The sequence below is a fragment of the Monodon monoceros genome, unplaced genomic scaffold, assembly GCF_005190385.1.
Source record: "Monodon monoceros isolate NGI ecotype Baffin Bay Population unplaced genomic scaffold, NGI_Narwhal_1 Super_Scaffold_2, whole genome shotgun sequence".
NCBI lineage: Eukaryota > Metazoa > Chordata > Mammalia > Artiodactyla > Monodontidae > Monodon > Monodon monoceros.
In genome coordinates this window covers 34,728,507-34,749,367 of record NW_021703776.1, presented here as the reverse complement: position 1 = coordinate 34,749,367, position 20,861 = coordinate 34,728,507, and the positions used below count along the sequence as shown (strand labels likewise).

The following is a 20,861-nucleotide window of genomic DNA, read 5'->3' as shown; positions in this document are numbered from 1 at the left end:
TACCACTTTGTCATGTGTTTTAATTGCTAAACTCCAGAGGAAGAGAATCATCCGGGCCAGGGCCTCACATTGTGGAAGTATCTATATCCGGTAGACTGGCTCCATTCCAGACAGAATAATTTATCAACAAATGAAACACCAGCTACTTCCCACACGCCCTCTGACTGCATTAAAAATCACTCCCTTTCCCACCCAACTGATGGAGTTTGCGTAGAGTATGGAGCTGACATACATTCTCTCTTCTCCTCCTCTTCATTTTGTTGAATCACTGGTTTCTGTCATCTGTTAGGTTTCTTATTAATACTAATAAAATGTTCATTCAGTAACTGTCTCATGTCTATGAACTAGATATCATCACTGTCTTTCCCCTCAAGTTATGCTGTTTTTATGAAGTCGTGCTGTAGCAGGGAAGTGAGCTGGAAAACTGATTTTGTGTCTGTAGCATCAGGTACTATTTAACCAGTGGGAGGGACTGATAAAATTAGTAAGTTGACTAACCACTTCCCTTCCTTGTGGTTCTTTAATATTATAACGGATACAGAAAAGTTCAGAAGGACTGGGCTAGTTTTCGAAACCACAGCACACTTTGGCAAAGAGGGAATGCACAACAGAACGGGTAAGTTTCTTTCTTTTAATCTCTTAAGAGAACTGTGAAAAGGATATTGGGGTGGAAGTTTTAAAGTTTGATTACACAAATAGTCTTTAGTAATTTCTGTGGAAAGATAAACCTGTTAAGAGGAGGGAAGCAAAAGGTTTTCCAATCAGCAGCCGTAGCTCTAACAACAACAGACATTCGAGTGAGCAAAAGATTCAACTCCAGGAAAGTCTTTATTGTTCCAGATAGACAAGACTAAAATATTCTGAGGGGAGGATTCTTGTATTCATAAAATTTTTGACAAGTAAGTTCCTGCACCCTCAGTTCTTGAAATCCAGACTTTGGAATTGTCAGCAGAGGCATTGACTTACTGAGCTCAAATGTCCTTCTGGATCCTGTAACAGCTTAAGATCTTAGGTTATCTTCTCTGTGGTTGAAATGTTTATTGCTTTTAACTTTTTATTTTGGTAAATCTCAAGCACAAACAAAAGTAGAGTGAACAGTGTATAGATACCTCGTGCACCTATCACACAGCTGCAAGAGTTATGAAGTCAGCACCCATGCTGTTTCATCCACACCTCTGTGGCACTTTAGTCTAGCTGAATTGCAATATTTGAAATGTGCCATTGTGAACATTAAATGAAAGAGGCCGAGAATCTCCTGAAGGCTTATACCAGTTCAGTAATGTAAGTTTTAGAGAAATATTTTTATAGAAAATTCAATTATGAGTCAGAGAAAGCAAAACCAATTTTCCAGTGGCTGCTTTACCAGTGGGATTGGGAGTAGAGGATAGTAGTTCAGATCATGGACTCTGGAGCTAGACTGTTTGGGGTTCAAATTTTGGTTCCATTGCAATTCAGTGTCCTTGTGGAAGTTTCACAATGTTCTTAATGCCCTGGTTGGTTTCCTCACCTGACAAATGAAGATAATAGTAGAACTGATCTTTTCAGGTTAGAAAACAATGAGACAGTGCCTGTAAAGACTTTGCAACTTGCTGAGAGCAGAGAGTGCTCATTGTAGGTTAATCCCACAGCTGTTTGCTGAAATTATTAGAGGGATAGTAGGAATGAGATTCATTCAAATAGGAAGCAAACGCATGCTTGAGTATACTTGGTTGTCTTCTGACCATTGTTTTTCTCCTGGTTATTTGATGATGTGAGGCTAAGAAAAAACTCCACTGAGATGTCTTTCTAGCTCCTGCGTCCAGAAAACTCTTCCCCACCAACCCTGAATTAGTTCTGTCTGAAAAGAAGATCAAAGCTGGTCTTGTCCGTCCTCTCACTTTGAAGATGAGGGAGTAGAAATTTGTCTAAGCTCGCAGAGCAAGGAGTAGTCGATCTGAGGGAAGAGTCATGGGCTTCTCTAATCCCTGAAAAGGGGTGTGTTGTAGTTCGGTTTAGGCAGCCCTGCTGAGCCTGGGAGGCTGCCTCACATCTGAGCTCATGTCCTTTCCTCTCAGAGACAGAGCTCTCCATGCTTGACTCCACCTTCCAAGGCCACAAGCTGCCCAGATACTGTTTTCATTAGTAATGAAGATGGAGAAATTCTAAAGATGGCAACAAATGAGAAGTGAGGACCTTCCCTACTCTGTTCCTTCTCCATAATATTAATACAGATACTAATGGCTGCTATTTATTTATTTTATTTATTTTTGGCTGCATTGGGTCTTTGTTGCTGAGTGTGACCTTTCTCTAGTTGCGCTGAGTAGGGGCTACTCTTCGTTGCGATGCGCAGACTTCTCATTGCGATGGCTTCTCTTGTTGCGGAGCACGGGCTCTAGGCATGCGGGCTTCAGTAGTTGTGGCTTGCGGGCTCTAGAGCGCAGCTCAGTAGTTGTGGCACACGGGCTTAGTTGCTCCGCGGCATGTGGGATCTTCCCAGACCAGGGCTCAAACCCGTGTCCCCTGCATTGGCAGGTGGATTCTTAACCACTGTGCCACCAGTGAAGCCCCCAATGGCTGCTATTTATTCAGCATTTACTATGTGCTTGATACTGCGCTGGGTGATGTTTTCATAGATAACATATATAATATAGATAAGGGAACTGAGGCACGGAGACTTTAAGCAATTTACTTTGATTACCCAGCTAATAAGAGACAACCAGGATTTTGTTCCAGTTCTGTCTGACTTAACCACTTCTTAGAGCATCTGTCCATAAGAATCAGTTTACTCATACGTGTGCAATCAAAATGCATCCACGATTTTGCTCATAGCCTTCCTGAAGGTGAAAGTCATCAATAATCCTTTAAAGCAAGTTGAATGGAAAAGCTTTTGTCTAGCAGTAGACAAAATTTTTTCCCACAGTGAATTTTCATAATGCCTAATTATAAGCTGGAAATTTGTCAGAATTCTTGACAAATACAGAGGCTAGTGGAGGTGGGGGTGGAATTACCACTGTAATGAAGTAAATATTGAACTGAGAGGGTAAAAAAAAGAAATGCTCTTTTAGTAAATTAACCATGCCTCAGTGGTGGATTTTGTTTATAAGGTCGCCATTTGTCTCTCTTGAGTTTTTGTAAACGATGGGTGAAATTCATCTAAGTCAATTTTCTAGAACATTCAGTGCTGTTGTAAAACAAATGATAAACACTGATGTGCTGCAGAAATAAAAATTGGCCGAATCTTTTGGGAGGTGCTGCAGAGAACTGGGACATGCACAGTCAGACATTTTAGAAACCTGGAATTAACTTTCAGTGCTCTTTCTTTTAGATTACTGGTACAACTGTAAAAATAGAACCAAATGTGTGAATGAAGGGAGAGGTTAATTTCACAACTTGGGAGAATTTTTTTTTTTCCCTTCAGTGGAGTAATGGTGTTTAAAGAAAATTTCCTTCACCGAAAGGGACACTGTCTGGAATTTCCAGATAAAAATGAAAACATCAGATATAAAATGACTGACTTCTCTTATCAGCAATTGGATACATTCAGCAATCTTTCACCTTTACTTTTATCTTTCCTTCATTGAGTGCAGTACTTTTGTCATCTTGATAGAATTGGCCAAGCTTTCCTTATAGAAACATTGGAAGGGATTTGAAATCCTGCTATCTTTTTTGCAGAGAAGTGGGGGAATAAATGGAGTTGAGGCTGCCGGTGGGGGAGGGAGTGAAGTGGGAAGGATCATTGTTATAAAGCGTCCTTGGATTCTTAAACCTTGGAGAAAGCAAAGACGCAGTTTAGTACTGGCGACTGCAAACCATTCTTTCCAGAATTGTTCCATTAACTGTGTGTGTGGTTGTTTTTCCTCTAATATCCTTTATCTCATAAGAACACATGATTCACAATGAGAAAATTAGGATTCTGGGTTGGAAATTTCCGTATCCATCTATGGTTCAGAAGTACCATTTAGCTTGTCAGGGTCCCCTAAGTCTGTATGCACTAATGTGATTTCTGATGGGTTTGGTCATCCCCACTGGATGACAGTACCAGTGCCTCATGCTCCCAAATCCTCCATTTCTGTCCTAATATTTAACATTTGTCCTGCTTTTATGATACTGCTGTTTGGGGATTAAAAGTTTTATTAAAAGTCTTAAATAACTAAAGCATTGTTTTTCCTTGAGATGAGTTCTCTCTTTTTTGTTCTTTCAGCCATTTAGTCACAATTTTTTAGTGTCACCTGCCCTGCAGTTTCAGAGATCAATAATCACAGCTCTTACCTTCAGAAAGCTTACAGACCAGTAGGTGAAACAAAGTTGTATGAAGTGAGTGAAGCTATAGTTCATAAAATATTTTCTATCTTCCTTGGACCAACTACACTGGGAAGGCAGTGCGTGTGTGGATAAGAGATAAGAGAGCCACAGTTCAAATCCTGTTACTCTGTGATTTTGGGTATCTTACTAACCTTACTAAGCCTTGATTTCTTTACCTGCAAAATGATACCGAGCTCCTAGGAGTGTTGTATGAATCATATGATATGATACATGTTAAATATTTATATAACATGTCATATATAATTTTGGGGTTCAGGGAGATTCTCTCTTAAAAGCGGTTCACTTTAAGATGAGTCTGAATGACGTAGAAAGATCCTTCTAATCACAGGGGAGCTACATGTGCCAAAATGGTAAAGAGTTTGGCCTCTCTGAGAAAGAGAGTAAAGGCCAGTGTGGTTGAAACATGTAAAAGGGGGAAAGTTGCTTGGAGGTGTAAGGAGTCCAGATTGTTCAGAGCCTAGTATGTCACGGCAGGGAGGTTGCATATTATTCTAAGTGCAATCAGAAGTGATTGAAAGTTTATGCAGGAAGTTGCATGATCTGAATATTATTTTTAAATTAGTTACAGAGTAGAGAACACATTCTCAAGAAGCAAGATTAAGACACATGAAAACAGGTTAGAAGACCCTTAGAGTAGCCTAGTCTAGAGATGATAGTAGCCTGGAATAAGTAGTGCCAGTGGACAGAGCTGAGGGATCCAGTGTAATCAATAGGATTTTTTTTTTTTTTTTTTTTTTTTTGTGGTACATGGGCCTCTCACTGCTGTGGCCTCTCCCGTTGCGGAGCACAGGCTCCGGACGCGCAGGCTAAGCGGCCATGGCTCACAGGATCTTCCCGGACCGGGGCACGAACCCAAGTCCGCTGCATCGGCAGGCGGACTCTCAACCACTGCGCCACCAGGGAAGCCCCAATCAATAGGATTTGGTAAGGAATCGGATGTGAAAGTAAGAGTGAGGAAAATGGCAATTATGATTCTGTGGCATGAGCAGCTGGGTCAATGGAGTTGTCATATATGAAGATGGGGCAAACTAGAAGAAGAGAAGCCTTGGACATCTCAGTTGAAATGCTTTTGAAAGATTCAAGGGAATATGTCAAGTGACATGTAGATGGTATGTGAAGCCATAGAAATAGATGTGATCACCTAGGGAGATGGTATGAAGTGAGAAAAGCTGAGGGCTCAGTACTCAACCATGGAAAACTCTGAAATTTAAAAGACATGTAGAGGAGAAGTAAACAGTAAAGGAATGAATAAGTAGTAGCCAGAGAAAAGAGAAAACCAGAAAGCATAGAATATTCGGGAGAATTGAATGGTTACCCATATCCAATGCTAATTAAAGAGGTAATAAATTACCAAAAACATCATGGGATTTGGTAATGTGAAGCTCATTGGCATACAATAAGTAGACAGAACATTTAATTTCTTTAAGATGTTATTACATTTTGACATACTGACTAATCAATTTACTATTGACTAATTCAATAAATACATAAGATTAATTCTATTTGAGTCATGTTATTTCCCTAAGTGGCAATATATTCATGTTTCCTTATTTTATTTTCACGTAACTGTACAGTATTCAGGGAATAATAATAAAGTATTTATGCCAGTCTAAATTTATTTCCCCCAAAGTGTAAATTGCTTGAACTCAGCACTTTCTTCATATTTGTATTTTCAATGTCAAGGTGGCTAGGTACTGTTGCGGAGGGCACCTCTAGGGGGTGCCATTCACATAGTTAGGTGGTTCTCAACTGTGGACAGTTTTATCTTCTGGGGATATTTGGCAAAGTCTGGAGACATTTTTGAATGTCACATTTGGGGCCAAATATGCTACTAGCTTTTAGTGGGAAGAGGCCAGGGACGCTGCTAAATATCCTACAATACACAGGGCATCCTCACAAAACAAAGAATTATTTGGTCCAAGATATCAATAGTGCTGAGGTTGAGAAACCTGACATTGACTATGATGCAGACCTGCTCAGCGCCTACCATGAGGTGTTGGCAGTCATAGTTCTTGACTTGAGTTTTTCTGCAAAAGAGTAGGGATCTCTTACTGTGTTTTTCATGGTCTACCAGTAAGTTTGTATAGTAAGTAATCTTTGAATTTCATTTTTATCCTGAGACTTGGTAGAAAGAAGTGAATCAATAAAAGTAAAGTACATTTGTATGAACTGCCTCTGCAGAATTAATTTTTAACAGAATTTGTCTGTGTGGTGAGAAGTAGAAGACAGTGCTCCACCCAATGGATGTTAGAATTTTACATCAGAGCTGGAACCTTTAAGTAGAGTTAGTTCCAATGCTAAAGTGTATATTAAGGAAGTCTTAATGTTAAAAAATAATTTTGTAAGGTATTAGATCCATTTTTAAAAACCCTAAAAGGTCCCATCCCTTTCTTTAAAAATAAACATTTTTGCTTTTAGTTTATTATAAAATAGTTCATATATCTAAAATTGTGTGGAAGTATATATAAATATAATAAACTACTAGGGACACATAACCAATTTAGGAAGCTGAATATGACCATTACCAATGAAGCTTCTCGTGTGACTTCTCATCCCCTTCACTCACCCAAAGGTAAACACGATTCTGAATTTTTGTTTATTGTTTCTTTAATTCATATTAAAGTTTTACTATATATATATGTACTTATATATAAACAAGGTATGAAATTAGAGTTTTTTAAATGCTTATGTCTATGAAATTAGAACATTATCTTACACCATACACAAAAATCAACTCAAAATGGACTAAAGACTTAGGCATAATACCTAAAACTATAAAGCTCTAAAGAAATAATATAGGGGGAAAAGTTCACATTATCAGCCTTGGCAATGATTTTTTGGATATGACACCAGAAGCACAGGCAACAAAAGCAAAAATAGGCAAGTGAGACTACATCAAACTAAACAGCTTCTGCACAGCAAAGAAAACCATCAGCAGAATGAAAAGGCAGCTTATGGGATGGGAGAAAATATTTGCAAGCTCTGATAAGGAGTTAATATCCAAAAAATATAAGGACCTCCTACAACTCAATAGCAAAAAAGCCAAGTAACCTGATTAAAATGGGCAAAGGACTTAAATAGATATTTTTCTAAAGAAGACATACAAATGGCTAGCAGGTATATGAAAAGATGATCACTCTTGCTAATTATCGGGAAAATACAAATCAAAACAATGATATATCACCTCACAGTTGTTAGATGGACACTAAAGAAACAAAATAACAAGTGTTGATGGTGTTGCGGAGAGATTGGAACCCTTACGTACTGTTGGTGAGAATGTAAAATGATGCAGCACTATCTAAAACAATATGGAGGTTTCTCAAAAGTTAAAAAACAGAACTAACATGTGATTCAGCAATCCCATTTCTGGGTATTTATCCAGAAGAATTGAAATACTGTAGTGTAGTATTACACTTAAAAAATTGTTAAGAGAGTAGATCCCATGTTAAGTGTTTTTTCAAAAATTTAGAAAAATGTCTATGCCTGTAGGATGGATTGGCAAGGGGAAGAGTGGAAAGAATAAAATGAGGTCAAGGACTGTTTTAGAAATGTAGACACGTGACTGTGAGGCTTTGCACCAAGGGTGAGAACAGTGGCACTGTTAGAAAGGATTAGACATCTTTTGTGACTGTATCCATGGGAAAAGGATGAGCCTAAGATCAAAATGACTGTTTTAAACATGGTGGTAGAATGGAGGTTTTATTAACAGAAGTACAGAAAGAGACAGGGGACAAGAAACATACAGAGTGAGACTGATTTTGTACTCTTTGCCTTCCTTCAAGAAGATCGAAGTACCATGTTCATTATCTGGACCTCTCTTTGCTATGGCAACAGGACATCTAAGAGTTTGCTCTCTCAGAGCAATTCCAGATAGGGATATAGTCGTTGTTGAGATGGCAGAACTGGAGACAGATATTTGCGAGTCTTCAGTGTGGGGTGCAAGTTGAAGCCATATGAAAGGAAAAGTAGGGACAGAAGGGATTTTACGCTTGGTGAGTGCCCATAGGTAATGGTGGGATTAACAAAAACAAAAACTATGAGCTTTTTCTATTGTTTTTTGCTTATTTTTGTTTTAAAATCCTTTATCAATTTATTTCTATTCCATATGCTTCCTCTGTCTTTCTCTCTTCACAATATGCATTCTTGTAGTGGATTAACATTCAAAACTAGGTTGGATTCTTGTGACGAGAAATATGATATGGTTTGATTTGGAATTCTTATATTACTTGGAACAAGTTTTTAATACTGTTCGAAAAGGAGTGTAATTTATCGGAAGAGCCATAAGTGGCATCAGTGCTAGGTAAAATTGTGACATCAGCAATGTTTGTTTCTGGGGCTGCCATTCCCTTTTTTATTGGTTTCTTTGATCCTAAATTTTTACCTCTTCAAAATAAGAAGTTGATCTAAATAATGTGGAAAATGATTTAAAGAGATTTTTTTACCTTTTGAGCGTTTCTCATTTTATGAACCTTCTTCCTACCTGTTAGGGCCTAAGCCTAGGGGGTTCACTCTGCTCTTTCCTCTCTCACACCCAATTTAAATGTTGCAGTGCTACATTCCCTTTTCTCAGAGGCCTGCTAGTTACTAATGCTAATGTGTCAAGTCTGTATTATTCACAGTAATTCACAATACGCTATTATTGGCCTAATGTATTCATTCCCAGATGGTATCTTCACTGGGGTCTTCATGTCTGCACCTAAAGTGGAGCTTAATGGAGGACTATTCAGGAACTGTGGCAGATGTAAGCCAAACAGGTCTATATTAGTATTATTTCTTTGTACAAGTACCTTTTTGGTCCATATTTATCTAACCTTTATCAACATAACGATAGAAATTTAAGAAAGATCTAAGTTTTTACATCTTTCTTACGTGACATGCTTTTCAGAAGGAATTTTTACTTTGAAAGTGGTTAACTTTCTTTTATTCAGCTTACACTTGAATTAATGAACTAGGTTATTAAGTCAATTTTTATGTTTATTATGTTCCCGCATAGGACAGGCTTAGGCATATGCTACAGCTGCTGGGTGTTTTAACTATTCCCATATGAAAAGTTATATAAACAAATAGTAAACCTGCTATTTTAGATTTATCTATAAGAAAACTAAAATTTTATTAAAAATATTATACCAGAATTTTGTGGTTTTGCAAAAACACCACGAGTGAAAACCCAGTAGATAGGAGAAATAGTATTTTATATTTACAGTTAGAACTGAATCTGTTTGGTTCAAGATGATAAGAGTTAGATTTTTAAACTTTTTTGGAGCCTAACATTTCTTGTTTCCAAAAGAATAAAGATATTTAAATAATTAAAATCACTTTGTTATTAAAAACTGAATTAAGATGACAGTGAAAGAACAGCCTCAGGTATGTGACTCTGCATTTTAAAGTGGTACATTTAATGTTTATGCAAGAGTAAGAGTTTTTAAAAAATATTTATTTTAAAAAGTGATTAGCACCTTGGATGTACAGCTCCTAAGATTTTTTTTTTTTTTTTTTTTTTTGGTAACACTGCATAAAATTTAAAGCGTTTTTTGCTTCAAAATTTGACCTACTTAGAAAAGTTCTGATAATTCCAATGTAATGTATTCCCTCAGTTTTGTAAACGCCTTGGGTAATGTATTGGAGAGGCAAGTAATCTCATCAAGAAGCGTAATGGACCCTATCGAATTTCAAGATATATTTTTTTCTACTACTTCTGCTTCAAATTTAGTTCTGTGTTTAATGATACCACACTCTACTGGTAAGCCTACTTTTCCAAGTAGTTTAACTCTCTTTGCATACAAATGGTGTTTTGGTCTGGCTGTCATTGCAGATCTTTTCCTTGAAATGAGGTGACATAATTTGATTTTTTACAAAGTCAGAAAAAAAAGTATTTGTTCATCTTGGGAGATTAGAGAAAGAAGGATTGTCACTGAATAAAATGCATGGCCTGACACAATTCGAAAAATGGGTTGGTGCCAGCTAGAGAAAGCTGGAAGGAACTCTTACTTGGTTGAAAAGTACGATTGATCTGGTAGTAAAGGAAAATCTCCAGGATCAGTCATGTGGGGCTTTGTAATGGAGAGGAAAGGATACCAGTTCACCTTCACCTTAGCAAACATTTTTCCCTGCTGGATTCCAGTGAGCTGCATGTTTTAGTCATAGGTGTTAACTTTTGAAGGCTTCTCAAGAGACTCTTTAGTCTTTATTATGTAAACTTTTACAGCTAAAATACTTCAGGCCCTGAGAGATATTAAGCAACTTTCCCAGGAACTCAGATATCACCACCCTAAAATTTGAGTCTTCTTCCTTCTACTGCTGTCTCTCTCTAGATGCTATACTGACTTTTCCAAGGAATGTCAAAAATAGGATCTGATTTTAACAAGTGGAAAGTGTCCTTCTGTAAATGTCAGGTTTGCTTTGACTTACATATACCTTAATGAAGAAACACAATGAACTGAAGGATGATTTAAAAGCAGCTTGGGTAAGCCACTACAAAAATATATTTAATAGTATATAAAATATGTTTCTGTGCTAAGTAGAATAAATCAGATTATAAAGCAATATATTAATTATATATGGAGGATTTTTCTTCCAAAATAAAATTAGGACATCCACAAGAACAAACTGATTCAGTTTTTTAGTTTGCAAATACCATCTTAAGTAAATATAAGTAAATATTTTAATAAATACATATTTTAAAGTTCTTGAACTATATACAACACAAAGTATTCCAAGTAAACATGTAGGTTAAAGTTAGGCAAAGCCTTATCTTGGCTGTACTTGCCAGGAAAAAAAATTTCCTTCATATTTTGGAAGACAAATATGATTTCATATATGTAGTTGACAAAAAATTACTTTTAGGAGAAACACAATCATTTTACTAATGGTTATGAAACAGCAGTTGAAAACTCTGAAATCATGGATTCTAGGTAATAATAATAAAGAATTGCTTGCACAGTTCTTCATGAACCATGCTGAGAAAAATACTGTCAAGAAAGAACTCAGTACAGTTAAATAATTTAATTTGGTTTTCAAAACTGAAGTTAAGAAATGCAAACATTTTTGTCCTTTAGGTAAAAACACTTTCCCTGCAATCAGTTTTTTAAAAATAAACTGTTTATTGCATATGCATCTGAAGACCACATCATACTCATTTTCTGTAAAATTGCTTAAAGAAATATTACCTCAAGTTAAATGTTCAGTTGGAACTTACCAGCTTCTCAACATAAGGTATCAGAATATTTTAAGGTCATATCATGAGCTGTTGTCTAAGTGCATAGATATAATGTCTATATACTCAAATGGAACAACTTAAGTGTGGTAGTTGAAATTATGTTTTATGATAGAACATGAAATTGTCTTTATTTTGAATTTACACTAAATATAATTATAGGAAAAAACAATCCAGACACATTAGATTTTTTTTTTTCGCTTGAAGTGCTTTAATCCTCTATTTTATTCCAGAGACATTAGTTTTCATTTAGTATCCCACTGAGATAGTAAATAGCTTAATACTTTCTTTCATATTACTATCTAAGCATTTAAATGTAGAAAGAGACCAAAACTTTGACTCCTACTGCATTTGAATATATGAATTTATATATATGTGTGTATAAATATACAACAAAAAACGTGTATAGAATGCGTCACCATATTATTTTTATTTGTAACTCATGAAATACAAAATAAAGAAATCAAAATTATCTGCTCTCAAGTGAGGAGTGCCATCCCCTTCTCACATTTCTCTACCAGGTACTCTTGTTCAATAATGAGGGTGAGAGAATGATACAATAGGAAAAGTCTACCTTGTTATTTAGATGTTCTCAGGTGATAAGGTCTTAGCACATGTATGTTTTCCTATTCCCTCTCAACTGCCACAGAGTTCAGTACTTAAGAAGATGGATTTTGTATAAATCTTCTACTTTGGTATTTTTGTGCATGTGCATTTGATTAAGTGATTCACTTTAATGTTTCGATGACTCTGAAGTCATATGTGTAGGTCTCTGAAATCTACAGTACTCAGATATTAAGAACAGAGGTGTCACCAGTTGGCAGTTTCCTTAAGTGGAAATTTCTCTTCTAACTTTAAGAGCTCAAGTTGCAATTAAGTAGACAATGTGCATGTGATTAATAATACTCCCCAGTCTCCTTGTTTGTTTACACTCTTCGGTCAGTGCTGCTGATTTTATGCACTTAATTGCCACTTGTGGCGTATGCCCATGTGCACAGTTCACTAATAATGGTTCCGATGGGGACTCACTTGGCATATGTAATTTTTATGCATCATTTCAGTCAGCACATGAGAAAAAATCCAGATGATGATACCAAGTATGTGATTTTTTTTTTTTTTTTTTTGGTTAAGTCATTGCTAATGTGTGGTGTGATTGGAGCTGGGGGTTGAGACATCATGGAACGGGCATTGGTCTTGAAGCCAAGATGATCTGGGTTTTAACATAAACAATATCCTTGACTAGCTCAGTGACATTTGCAAATTGAGTTTACCTTTCTGAGTCTCAGTTTCCTCATCTATAATGTCCACTTTGTAAGGTAGTAGTGAAGGTAAAATGAAATACTTTATATAAAGCTGGAGCCTAACCTTCCAGAAGACATAGGTAAATTGACTTTATGAGTCTCAGTTCCCTCATCTACAGTGTCCACTCTATAAGATGATAGTAAAGGTAAAATGAAATAATTATGTAAAACTAGAAACTAACCTTCTGGAAGGCATAGACAGTGTCTGGTCTCTAGTACAGTGTTTGGGGCATTAATAAGTACTCAGTAATTCTTTGTTTGAATTAATTAAGGCACTTAGAAGAGTAGGTGTTGAAGAAATATTAGTTCCATGCTTTTCTGTTTTCGGAGTTCTATATCTCAATTTACTAGCTAACAATAGTCAAAGACTTCAGTTCAGTACCTTTTTTTGGCGGTGGGGGTCCTAACTTCCCACATAATACAATATTAAGTGTGATTTTGTCAGTTGGTCTTTTCATGGCTTTTCCTAAAGGCATATGATTTCACTGGATGCAGTGGCAAAAATTAGCCACTAAGAGGTTGATAATTTTTCATAGAAAGGGCAGAACATGAGTTAATGTAATTAAGTGTGTGGTAAATTTATCCCCACTGTAACATAGTCAAGTAACTAGCATAATAAGCTGTTAAGTTTTCAGAGATGGAAAAGGGTAGCTGTGGAGTGAGACCTTAGATTCTTTTCGTTGAAAAGCATAGGTGTTGGAGTCTATTGCAGAAAATGTTAGCTTTCGAAATCCTTTTTGTTCTTTTTAAAATTCTTTTCCCCTTGTTCCATGGAAATAAAATTGTAGCTGAGCACATGACTGACCAACTAGGCACTACAATTCTCATTCCCCATTTGAGGTAGGTATGGCCATGTGACTAAGTTCTTATGAACAGAATGTGAGTGATGCGTGTCACTTCTGGATCTGTGTTTTAAGACTTTTGTTTGTCACTCTCCATGCTCTTTCTCTCTCCTGGTGGCTGGAACCTCAAATGGTTTTGAGCCAGCTTCAACCATATGTTGACAAAAGTGCTCTTACTCTTCCAAGCCATGTATTTACAGAGAACCATATCTAAACTCTAAGCTAGAAAAAGTGTGATTCCCCTTTTATCAGCAGGTTTTCTGATCTGTAGGCCAACAGAGAGAAGTAGTTATCAACAGTCATTTGAATGACAGAAAGCTCTGCTTTACCCCGTGGAGGGTGCAGAGAAGCAAAGTTTCTGTTCTTTAGGTGGAGGTCTCGTCAATGAGAGGATAAGACATACACATACACATAACACACCATGTGATGTAGAACAAATAAAAGGCAATGACAGGGCTTCCCTGATGGCGCAGTGATTGAGAGTCCACCTGCCGATGCAGGGGACACGGGTTCGTGCCCCGGTCCGGGAGGATCCCACATGCCGCGGAGCGGCTGGGCTGGTGAGCCATGGCCGCTGAGCCTGCGCGTCCGGAGCCTGTGCTCCGCAATGGGAGAGGCCACTTGTGAGAGGCCCGTGTACCGCAAAAAAAAAAAAAAAAAAGGCAATGACAATAATTGCTTAGAAGTTCAGGAAAGGGAGCTGGCACAATGGGCTGGGCTGATCAGGGAGGCTTGGAGTAGGGGTGGAGGGAGGTATTTTCTGGGCCTTGAGAGACTATTAGAGCAAGGAAAGTAACTTGAGCCAAGGTGAGTGGGCTGAAAGACCATGATATGTTTTAGTTTGGGTTCATCCCAACCCTAAGCAGGCCCTGAGGCAAGGAATCAAGTTTAAGTCCTTTATTAGGGAGGAGATTCCAGGAAACTCTTAATAAGGGAAATGAGCAAGGGAATGTAAAGCAGCCCCCAAGGTAATATGATATCAAGTAAGTTGCTACCCTGAATAACTAAGGCTTAATTGTACTTGGGGAACTGAGGGAAACAGTGTACAACAGTGTACATGCTCGCCAGAGATATTCCACCCAGGGGTAAAGGAGCAGAGGTATTTATATGCCAACTCATGACCCTAGTCATTGGTTGAGGGCTGCTGATCAGAACTTAGGGTGAATGTGGGAGTGTTCTGTCCCCAGCACTTCTGGCCACTGGAAAAGAAATACAGGTGCAGGCAGTTGGAAATCAAAGTCTAGCCAGTGTACACTGTAATGGTAAAGGCAAATAGGTATGGAGGGACCATCAACAGCATCTGCTACAGCACGTTTTCAGAAGCAAATCTGAGTGAAGTAGCTTTAGCCATGTTCCCAAACTGTGTTTATGTGGTTCTGAGGTAGCAGCACTTGTAAAGAAATAAAAGATGGTAGTAAGACAAGTTTACCTAACACTGAGTAATGTGGGAGTAGTTTGAAATTGACCAGTAGATTGTGGTCCTTCCACACACAGCTTTGGTGCCTCGTCATATACTGTTCTAATCATTGCTACTGCTGAATGCTTCTCCCATATGCCTTTGATCAAGGCACTTTACTGCTCACAATCCTTGGATAGACACCAATGCTGGTACGATTAAGTCTTAACTCTAGACTTAAATTCAAGACTTCCACAATCTTTTCAACTGCTTCACTGACATTTTTCAGTATAAATTCTTCGCTCCAATCAGATTGTTTACTCACCTTCCTCCTGTTATTATGGACATGTGGAACATCTCCCACTTACTAATATTCTTCCCATTCTCCTTATCCATTTGAGCAATCCTCTTTCATAGACATCTGTCATGGCCGTATGAGCCAGCAGTGGCCTCACTCCTTATCCCTACTGCGCAGTTCACATTGTGCCATGTCTTCTGTTTATTAACTTGAATTGTTATTTCTAACCTTTATTATTCAATTTATTTGTGTGCTTATGTCTTGGCTCCCCAGCTGGATTGTATACTCTTTGAGAGAGATAGTTCTATCCTTTTTGGGGTGGAGGAGTTTTGCTTTGAAACCGTACTGCCTGCGTTCAAATCCAGGTTCCACCATTTATGAATTTTGTGTCTGTGGGCAAGTAATTGATGCCTCAAAAGCATGGGCATTTACAGTGATCAATCCGGGAGTATAAAAAATGCACATAGGTGAAGCATCTGCCTGATACGTATTAGAAAAGTCTCTTATTGTGAGAATCGTCTTGAACGTTGACTTGTGTGGAAGGAAGGTTATTATTTAGGGCCATTAAAAGAAAGCCAAAATCCTTCTTGTTATATTATATCATCTTCTCAAATTAAGTGCTTAGCCATCCTTATATTCTAAAAATATTTTCTAATATTATAAAATCATAACAATCAAAATCATAGTGATATTTTAAAAACAGTAATCACATACATAAGACCAATATATATCATTTTTATTGATATATAAAAGATATATAAAAATATATATCTTTTCCCACAATGATCTTGAACACCAAAGATCATTGTGGGAAAAGAAAGCTATGCATCTGTGATTCTCCATCTCACCAGATATGCTTTCTAGGTAATGAAAATACTTGAAGTCCTACAAAAAGCAGAAGAGAAATATTTCAGAAACTAGCAAAGTACGTATATATGAAAATGTTACAAACAAGTTAGATTCTTTGTTAAAAGTTATCCTATGATTCTGAAGAGTAATGAACAAATTCTTTATGTATGCATAGGCAACTTCTTCAATTTAAATAAAAATTTCAGCGCGTTGTCATAGTTTATGTTTACATTCCTGACCAGCTTAACATTTTAACAGTGTTGTAAACCAATTTTGGTTGTTAAAGACTTCTAATGAACTTGGTTCTGGTCAACTAGATTACTTAGAATGTGAAATTTGCAAAACCAAGCCTACATAGAATATCGTAAACATTAAAGAGGAAAAAATTCACTGTTTTAGCCCTTTTTTCTTCATAGTCATGTGGGTTTGTTTGAACACATTACAAGAAAGGAAAACTTTACCTGTAAGGAAAAAAATAAACTTGAGCTCTGATCTGTAATTATTTAACCTGTGGAAAGTTCACAGCCTTATTGTTGGCTATGAATACAACCTACTTCCTCCTAAAGTGACATTTGATTTGCATTTAGTACTTGATAGTGGATTTTAAACATTCTGAAGATTTAAAAGTTTTGGTAGCTTCTGTAGATGATTGAAGTTATACTACTTTGTGAGGAAAACGTGTTAGGTCTGACCTGGAGAGATGTTCTGTTAATCCTTTTCTTGTGCTAGATTTATAACAAAAAGTAGAGACTATCTAAAGCCAGAATACTTTATGTATATTATTGATATGAAAAGTTGCTAGCCATTATTTTCCCTCTTACTCATACTGGTCCCCAATTTAAACTCAAATTCTGCGGATTAATGTGAGTTTTTATGGATGAACATGAAGACAAGAAAACAGAGCCCATCAAATACCTTCTTGGCCATATCTTAAGGCCACTTCATAAGGCAGGTTTTACCTGTGTGTGCAGATGTAGAAACTGAGGTCCAGAAACCTCAGGAAACCTGTCCAAAGTCACACGTCTGGTGAGGGGAGAATTAGCATCAACTCCAAATCCCATGCTCTTGTTTATGCTTGTTGATGTCTCTACATCAGTCCACATTGCCTGTATTTTATTGCACAATTTTAAGTTTACTGAGACTGACTAGAGTTATTTGTAAGGCTGTAAGGCTGGGCTTGTTTTATACTGTTTGGGAAGAATTGAAGTGTGTCATTTCTAGGACAATGAAATGTTCAGTCCTTTAGGCAGTATTCATTTTTTTCTACACACTGGACATTTATCCTTGGTTTAAACACCCATTTCCTTCAAGATCTTTCTAATGAGAATTTGTGGATTTTCCAAAAAATATATTGTGTCAGTGACAGTTTATTCACCTTACTCGCATAGTTCGAGGAACTGCTTGTTTAAATTTAGATACTGTTTCTGATGAAATGTTTTGACAAAGTGATACCAGCTTGATACTATTTAAAATATTTTGACAGATGGGAAAATTGTTTCAGTCTGAGTTGAGCAATACTTTATTGCAGTATTTTGCCAGTTAGAAAAAAAAATGGTAAAGGTAGCCTTAATGTTCCCGAAAATAACATCCTTCCATTCTCCCTGAGAAAAGAAGGGGCTCCATTCAGTCATAGATTACAATATGTGTACCGCGTATGTTAAGAATTCAGGCAGTTAAAACAAGAGGGAACATTTGGGGATTATTTCCAAACAGGGAACATTTATTGTTCTGTAAGCAAACAGCACCTAAAGAACTTTTAGGAAGGTTTGTTGCTATAGCACTTTATCAGAGCTTTCTCATGCTCTGGAGAGGGTGCTCTTAATTAATGATGCTGAATCACTAGGATTTAAAAACTGGTTGAAAAAAATCCTCAAATCCAATTACTTTTATATCTTGAATTTTTAGAATGCTAAGGTAATAAAAATACTTAAATTTCTCAAATCAGTTGCAAAGGAATAAAATACAAGTGATCTTTGCATTTTCATTATTTTAAGCAAATATGTTAAAGAGATATGATAAGGCGGTGGTTCTCAAAATGGAGTTGCTGGACCAGTAGCATCAGCATCACCTGGAAAACTTGGAAGAAATGCAGATCGTTAGGCTTCACACCAGGCCTTGTGAATCAGACAATGGTGGAGTCCAGCCATCTGGGTTCTATCAAGCCTTCCTGATGGTTCTGATGCACACTGTAATTTGAGAACTACAGAGATAGAATAGAGGAGCTATTTTAGGTCTTCTTCAAATGATCCCACGGAGCTTCTTCAACATCTGCGATGTGGAAAGAGAAGGAATTGGTGGGGAATGATGAGGGAAGTTTTCCAGGCTCCTTCCAGCTCCTGACCTGTGTCACCTCAGAGAGTCTTGGTTTTCTATCACAAGGTTTTAGATGGGTTCTGCCACTAAACAACGTCTTGAAAACCACTGGGATACATCTTTCTTTGGAGGCCAGTGTTTGGTGGCCCAGAAAGACTTCTCAGGGTGATAGTATCTCTTTACTGTGCTCATATTATTCTATCCATGTGCTCTTGAAACTGGGTTTGGCTAGTAAAGAAAGAATTGCTGTGTGTCTCAGCAATAGCTTCATGCTCACCAGACTCCTAAGGAACATATGTGCAAATCAGAATGCCAGTTTTATTTTTCAAATTACAATGAGGAGCATAAAAATAAAAATTATACAATACTCATGTTTAACTTCTCTAGTTTATTCTTACTGTGCACAAGTTAACATTTAGAGTTGGGGATATACTTGTCCAGTGATTGGTGAAACTGATTCACTCCCCTACCTTCTGCAGAGTGCTGCAGGTGAGAAGTAGAATTAATAACGGATCGTTCCTTTGAAACATAGAATCAAAGGCAAGAAAATCTGATATTTTCTCCAGGTCATCATGAACCTGTATAAATCTCCTTCTCTCTCTCTCTCTCTCTTTCTCTCTCTCACACACACATACACATACACACACATACACACACACACACACACACACACTTATTATTTACTAGATTGCTGAGGGCCCCTAAATTCAGTATCTCTCTTACTTGAAGCCATGTTATATAAACTTACTGTATTATTTCTGTCTATTTTCTGTTTTTAAACATTTTCCAAATTATCATTTACAATTATTTCTATAGATATTTTAATATTATTAATTAAACTTTAATAAGACCTATGTTTCTGTGTAATTTTTTGCTACCATCAATTATATTATGATTTTACTTGTTTACTTTTCTGAGTTCTGCAGATAATGATGATGACAAAATAGGTTATCATTATTACAACAAAGATCACAGAAGGTAGCAGAGTGCTTACTAAGTGCTAGGCAGTATACTAAATACTTGGTATTTATTAATACATTTTTTCCCCCATAGTCAACATATAACGGAGGCTTTTAAACTTTTGAACATGACCCCCAGTGAGAAATTGAGACTTAGTAGTATGTGATCCCTCTATGTGTATCTTGTATATGAATGGAAAAATTCATGGTAAACTTTTAGTATGTTTAAAACTCATTTTTTTCTATTCTATTTTATTTTATTCTGTCTCGTTCAATTAAAGAAATGCCAGTTGTGACCCAGCAAACTGATTTTATTACTCACACTAATGGGTTGCAACCTGCAGAATGAAAAACTGTGCTATCAGATTAGGTAGTATTATTAATCCCTATTTTACATATGAGGAGATAGACATAACAGAGTTTATGTAAATTACCCAAATTTACTAAGTAGCAAATCCAGAGTTCAAACTTGGGCAGTCTGTCTTCAAAGCCCTTACTCATAACACTACGTCTGTCTTGCCTACTAAGAACCTTTAGATTGTGGTACAATCAAGGAGGACTGTACCAAAGTAGAAGGGCTTAGAGCGGAAGGGTAAACATTGGCTAGGGAGTGGCTTTGGAGCCACCTTTCCATTGAAGACATGTTTTTTTTTTAACACCTTTATTGGAGTACAATTGCTTTACAATGGTGAGTTATAACAAAGTGAATCAGCTACACATATACATATATCCCCATATCTCCTCCCTCTTGCATCTGCCTCCCACCCTCCCTCTCCTCAAGACACCTTTTTAAAACTTAGAATATGTGCTTGTTTGGGGAAGCTTTTGTAAAGAGGCTGATGGAGATTAATATGGAAGGGAAGTGGCTATTGCCACCAAACCACCTTCTTTGTGCTACCTTGGGAAATTTAAATAATTCAAGAAACAGTTGGTAGAAAAGATGTTTACTCAAAGTTAAAACAGTCTTTGGTATGTGGAGTTTCCTGGTGAGTGAAGAGAAGATGAAATGGAAATTATTTGCATAGTTGTCAGGCTTTTTGTCCTGACTCCTCCTAGGGCATATAGTTAAATGTGAAAGACTGCTAACTTGGCTGAATATTCTTGGACACAGACATTATTCTTTCCCTAGTGTTACTAGATATGATTTTAAAATATGTATTAGATATCCAGGTACAAAATGCAAAGATAGAAAAGCCATAGAGTGAAAAGTCTGTGTCTCTCCCCCTTTTTCCTTGGTTGTTCCTCTTCTCTCTCCTGAATCAGTCACTGCTACCTGTTTCTTGTATGGTCCTTCAGAATCTTGTGCTCTGTGTGTGTGTGTGTGTGTGTGTGTGTGTGTGTGTGCATTAAATGCAAACATATTTTAACACATTTTCTGTGCCTTGCTT

General features: G+C 37.0%; 1 protein-coding gene across 7 annotated transcripts in view; it reads left to right on the top strand.

Annotated features, from left to right (window-relative positions):
* Positions 1 to 546: 546 nt before the first annotated feature.
* HDAC9 (histone deacetylase 9) overlaps positions 547 to 20,861 on the top strand; it is an 804,896-nt gene continuing 784,581 nt past the window's right edge. For all 7 annotated transcript variants that reach the window (XM_029233517.1, XM_029233515.1, XM_029233527.1 and 4 more), the window contains exon 1: positions 547 to 616. In XM_029233517.1, the coding sequence (XP_029089350.1) occupies positions 601 to 616 (16 nt within the window). In that variant the 5' untranslated portion in view covers positions 547 to 600. The remainder of the gene's footprint in view (positions 617 to 20,861) is intronic.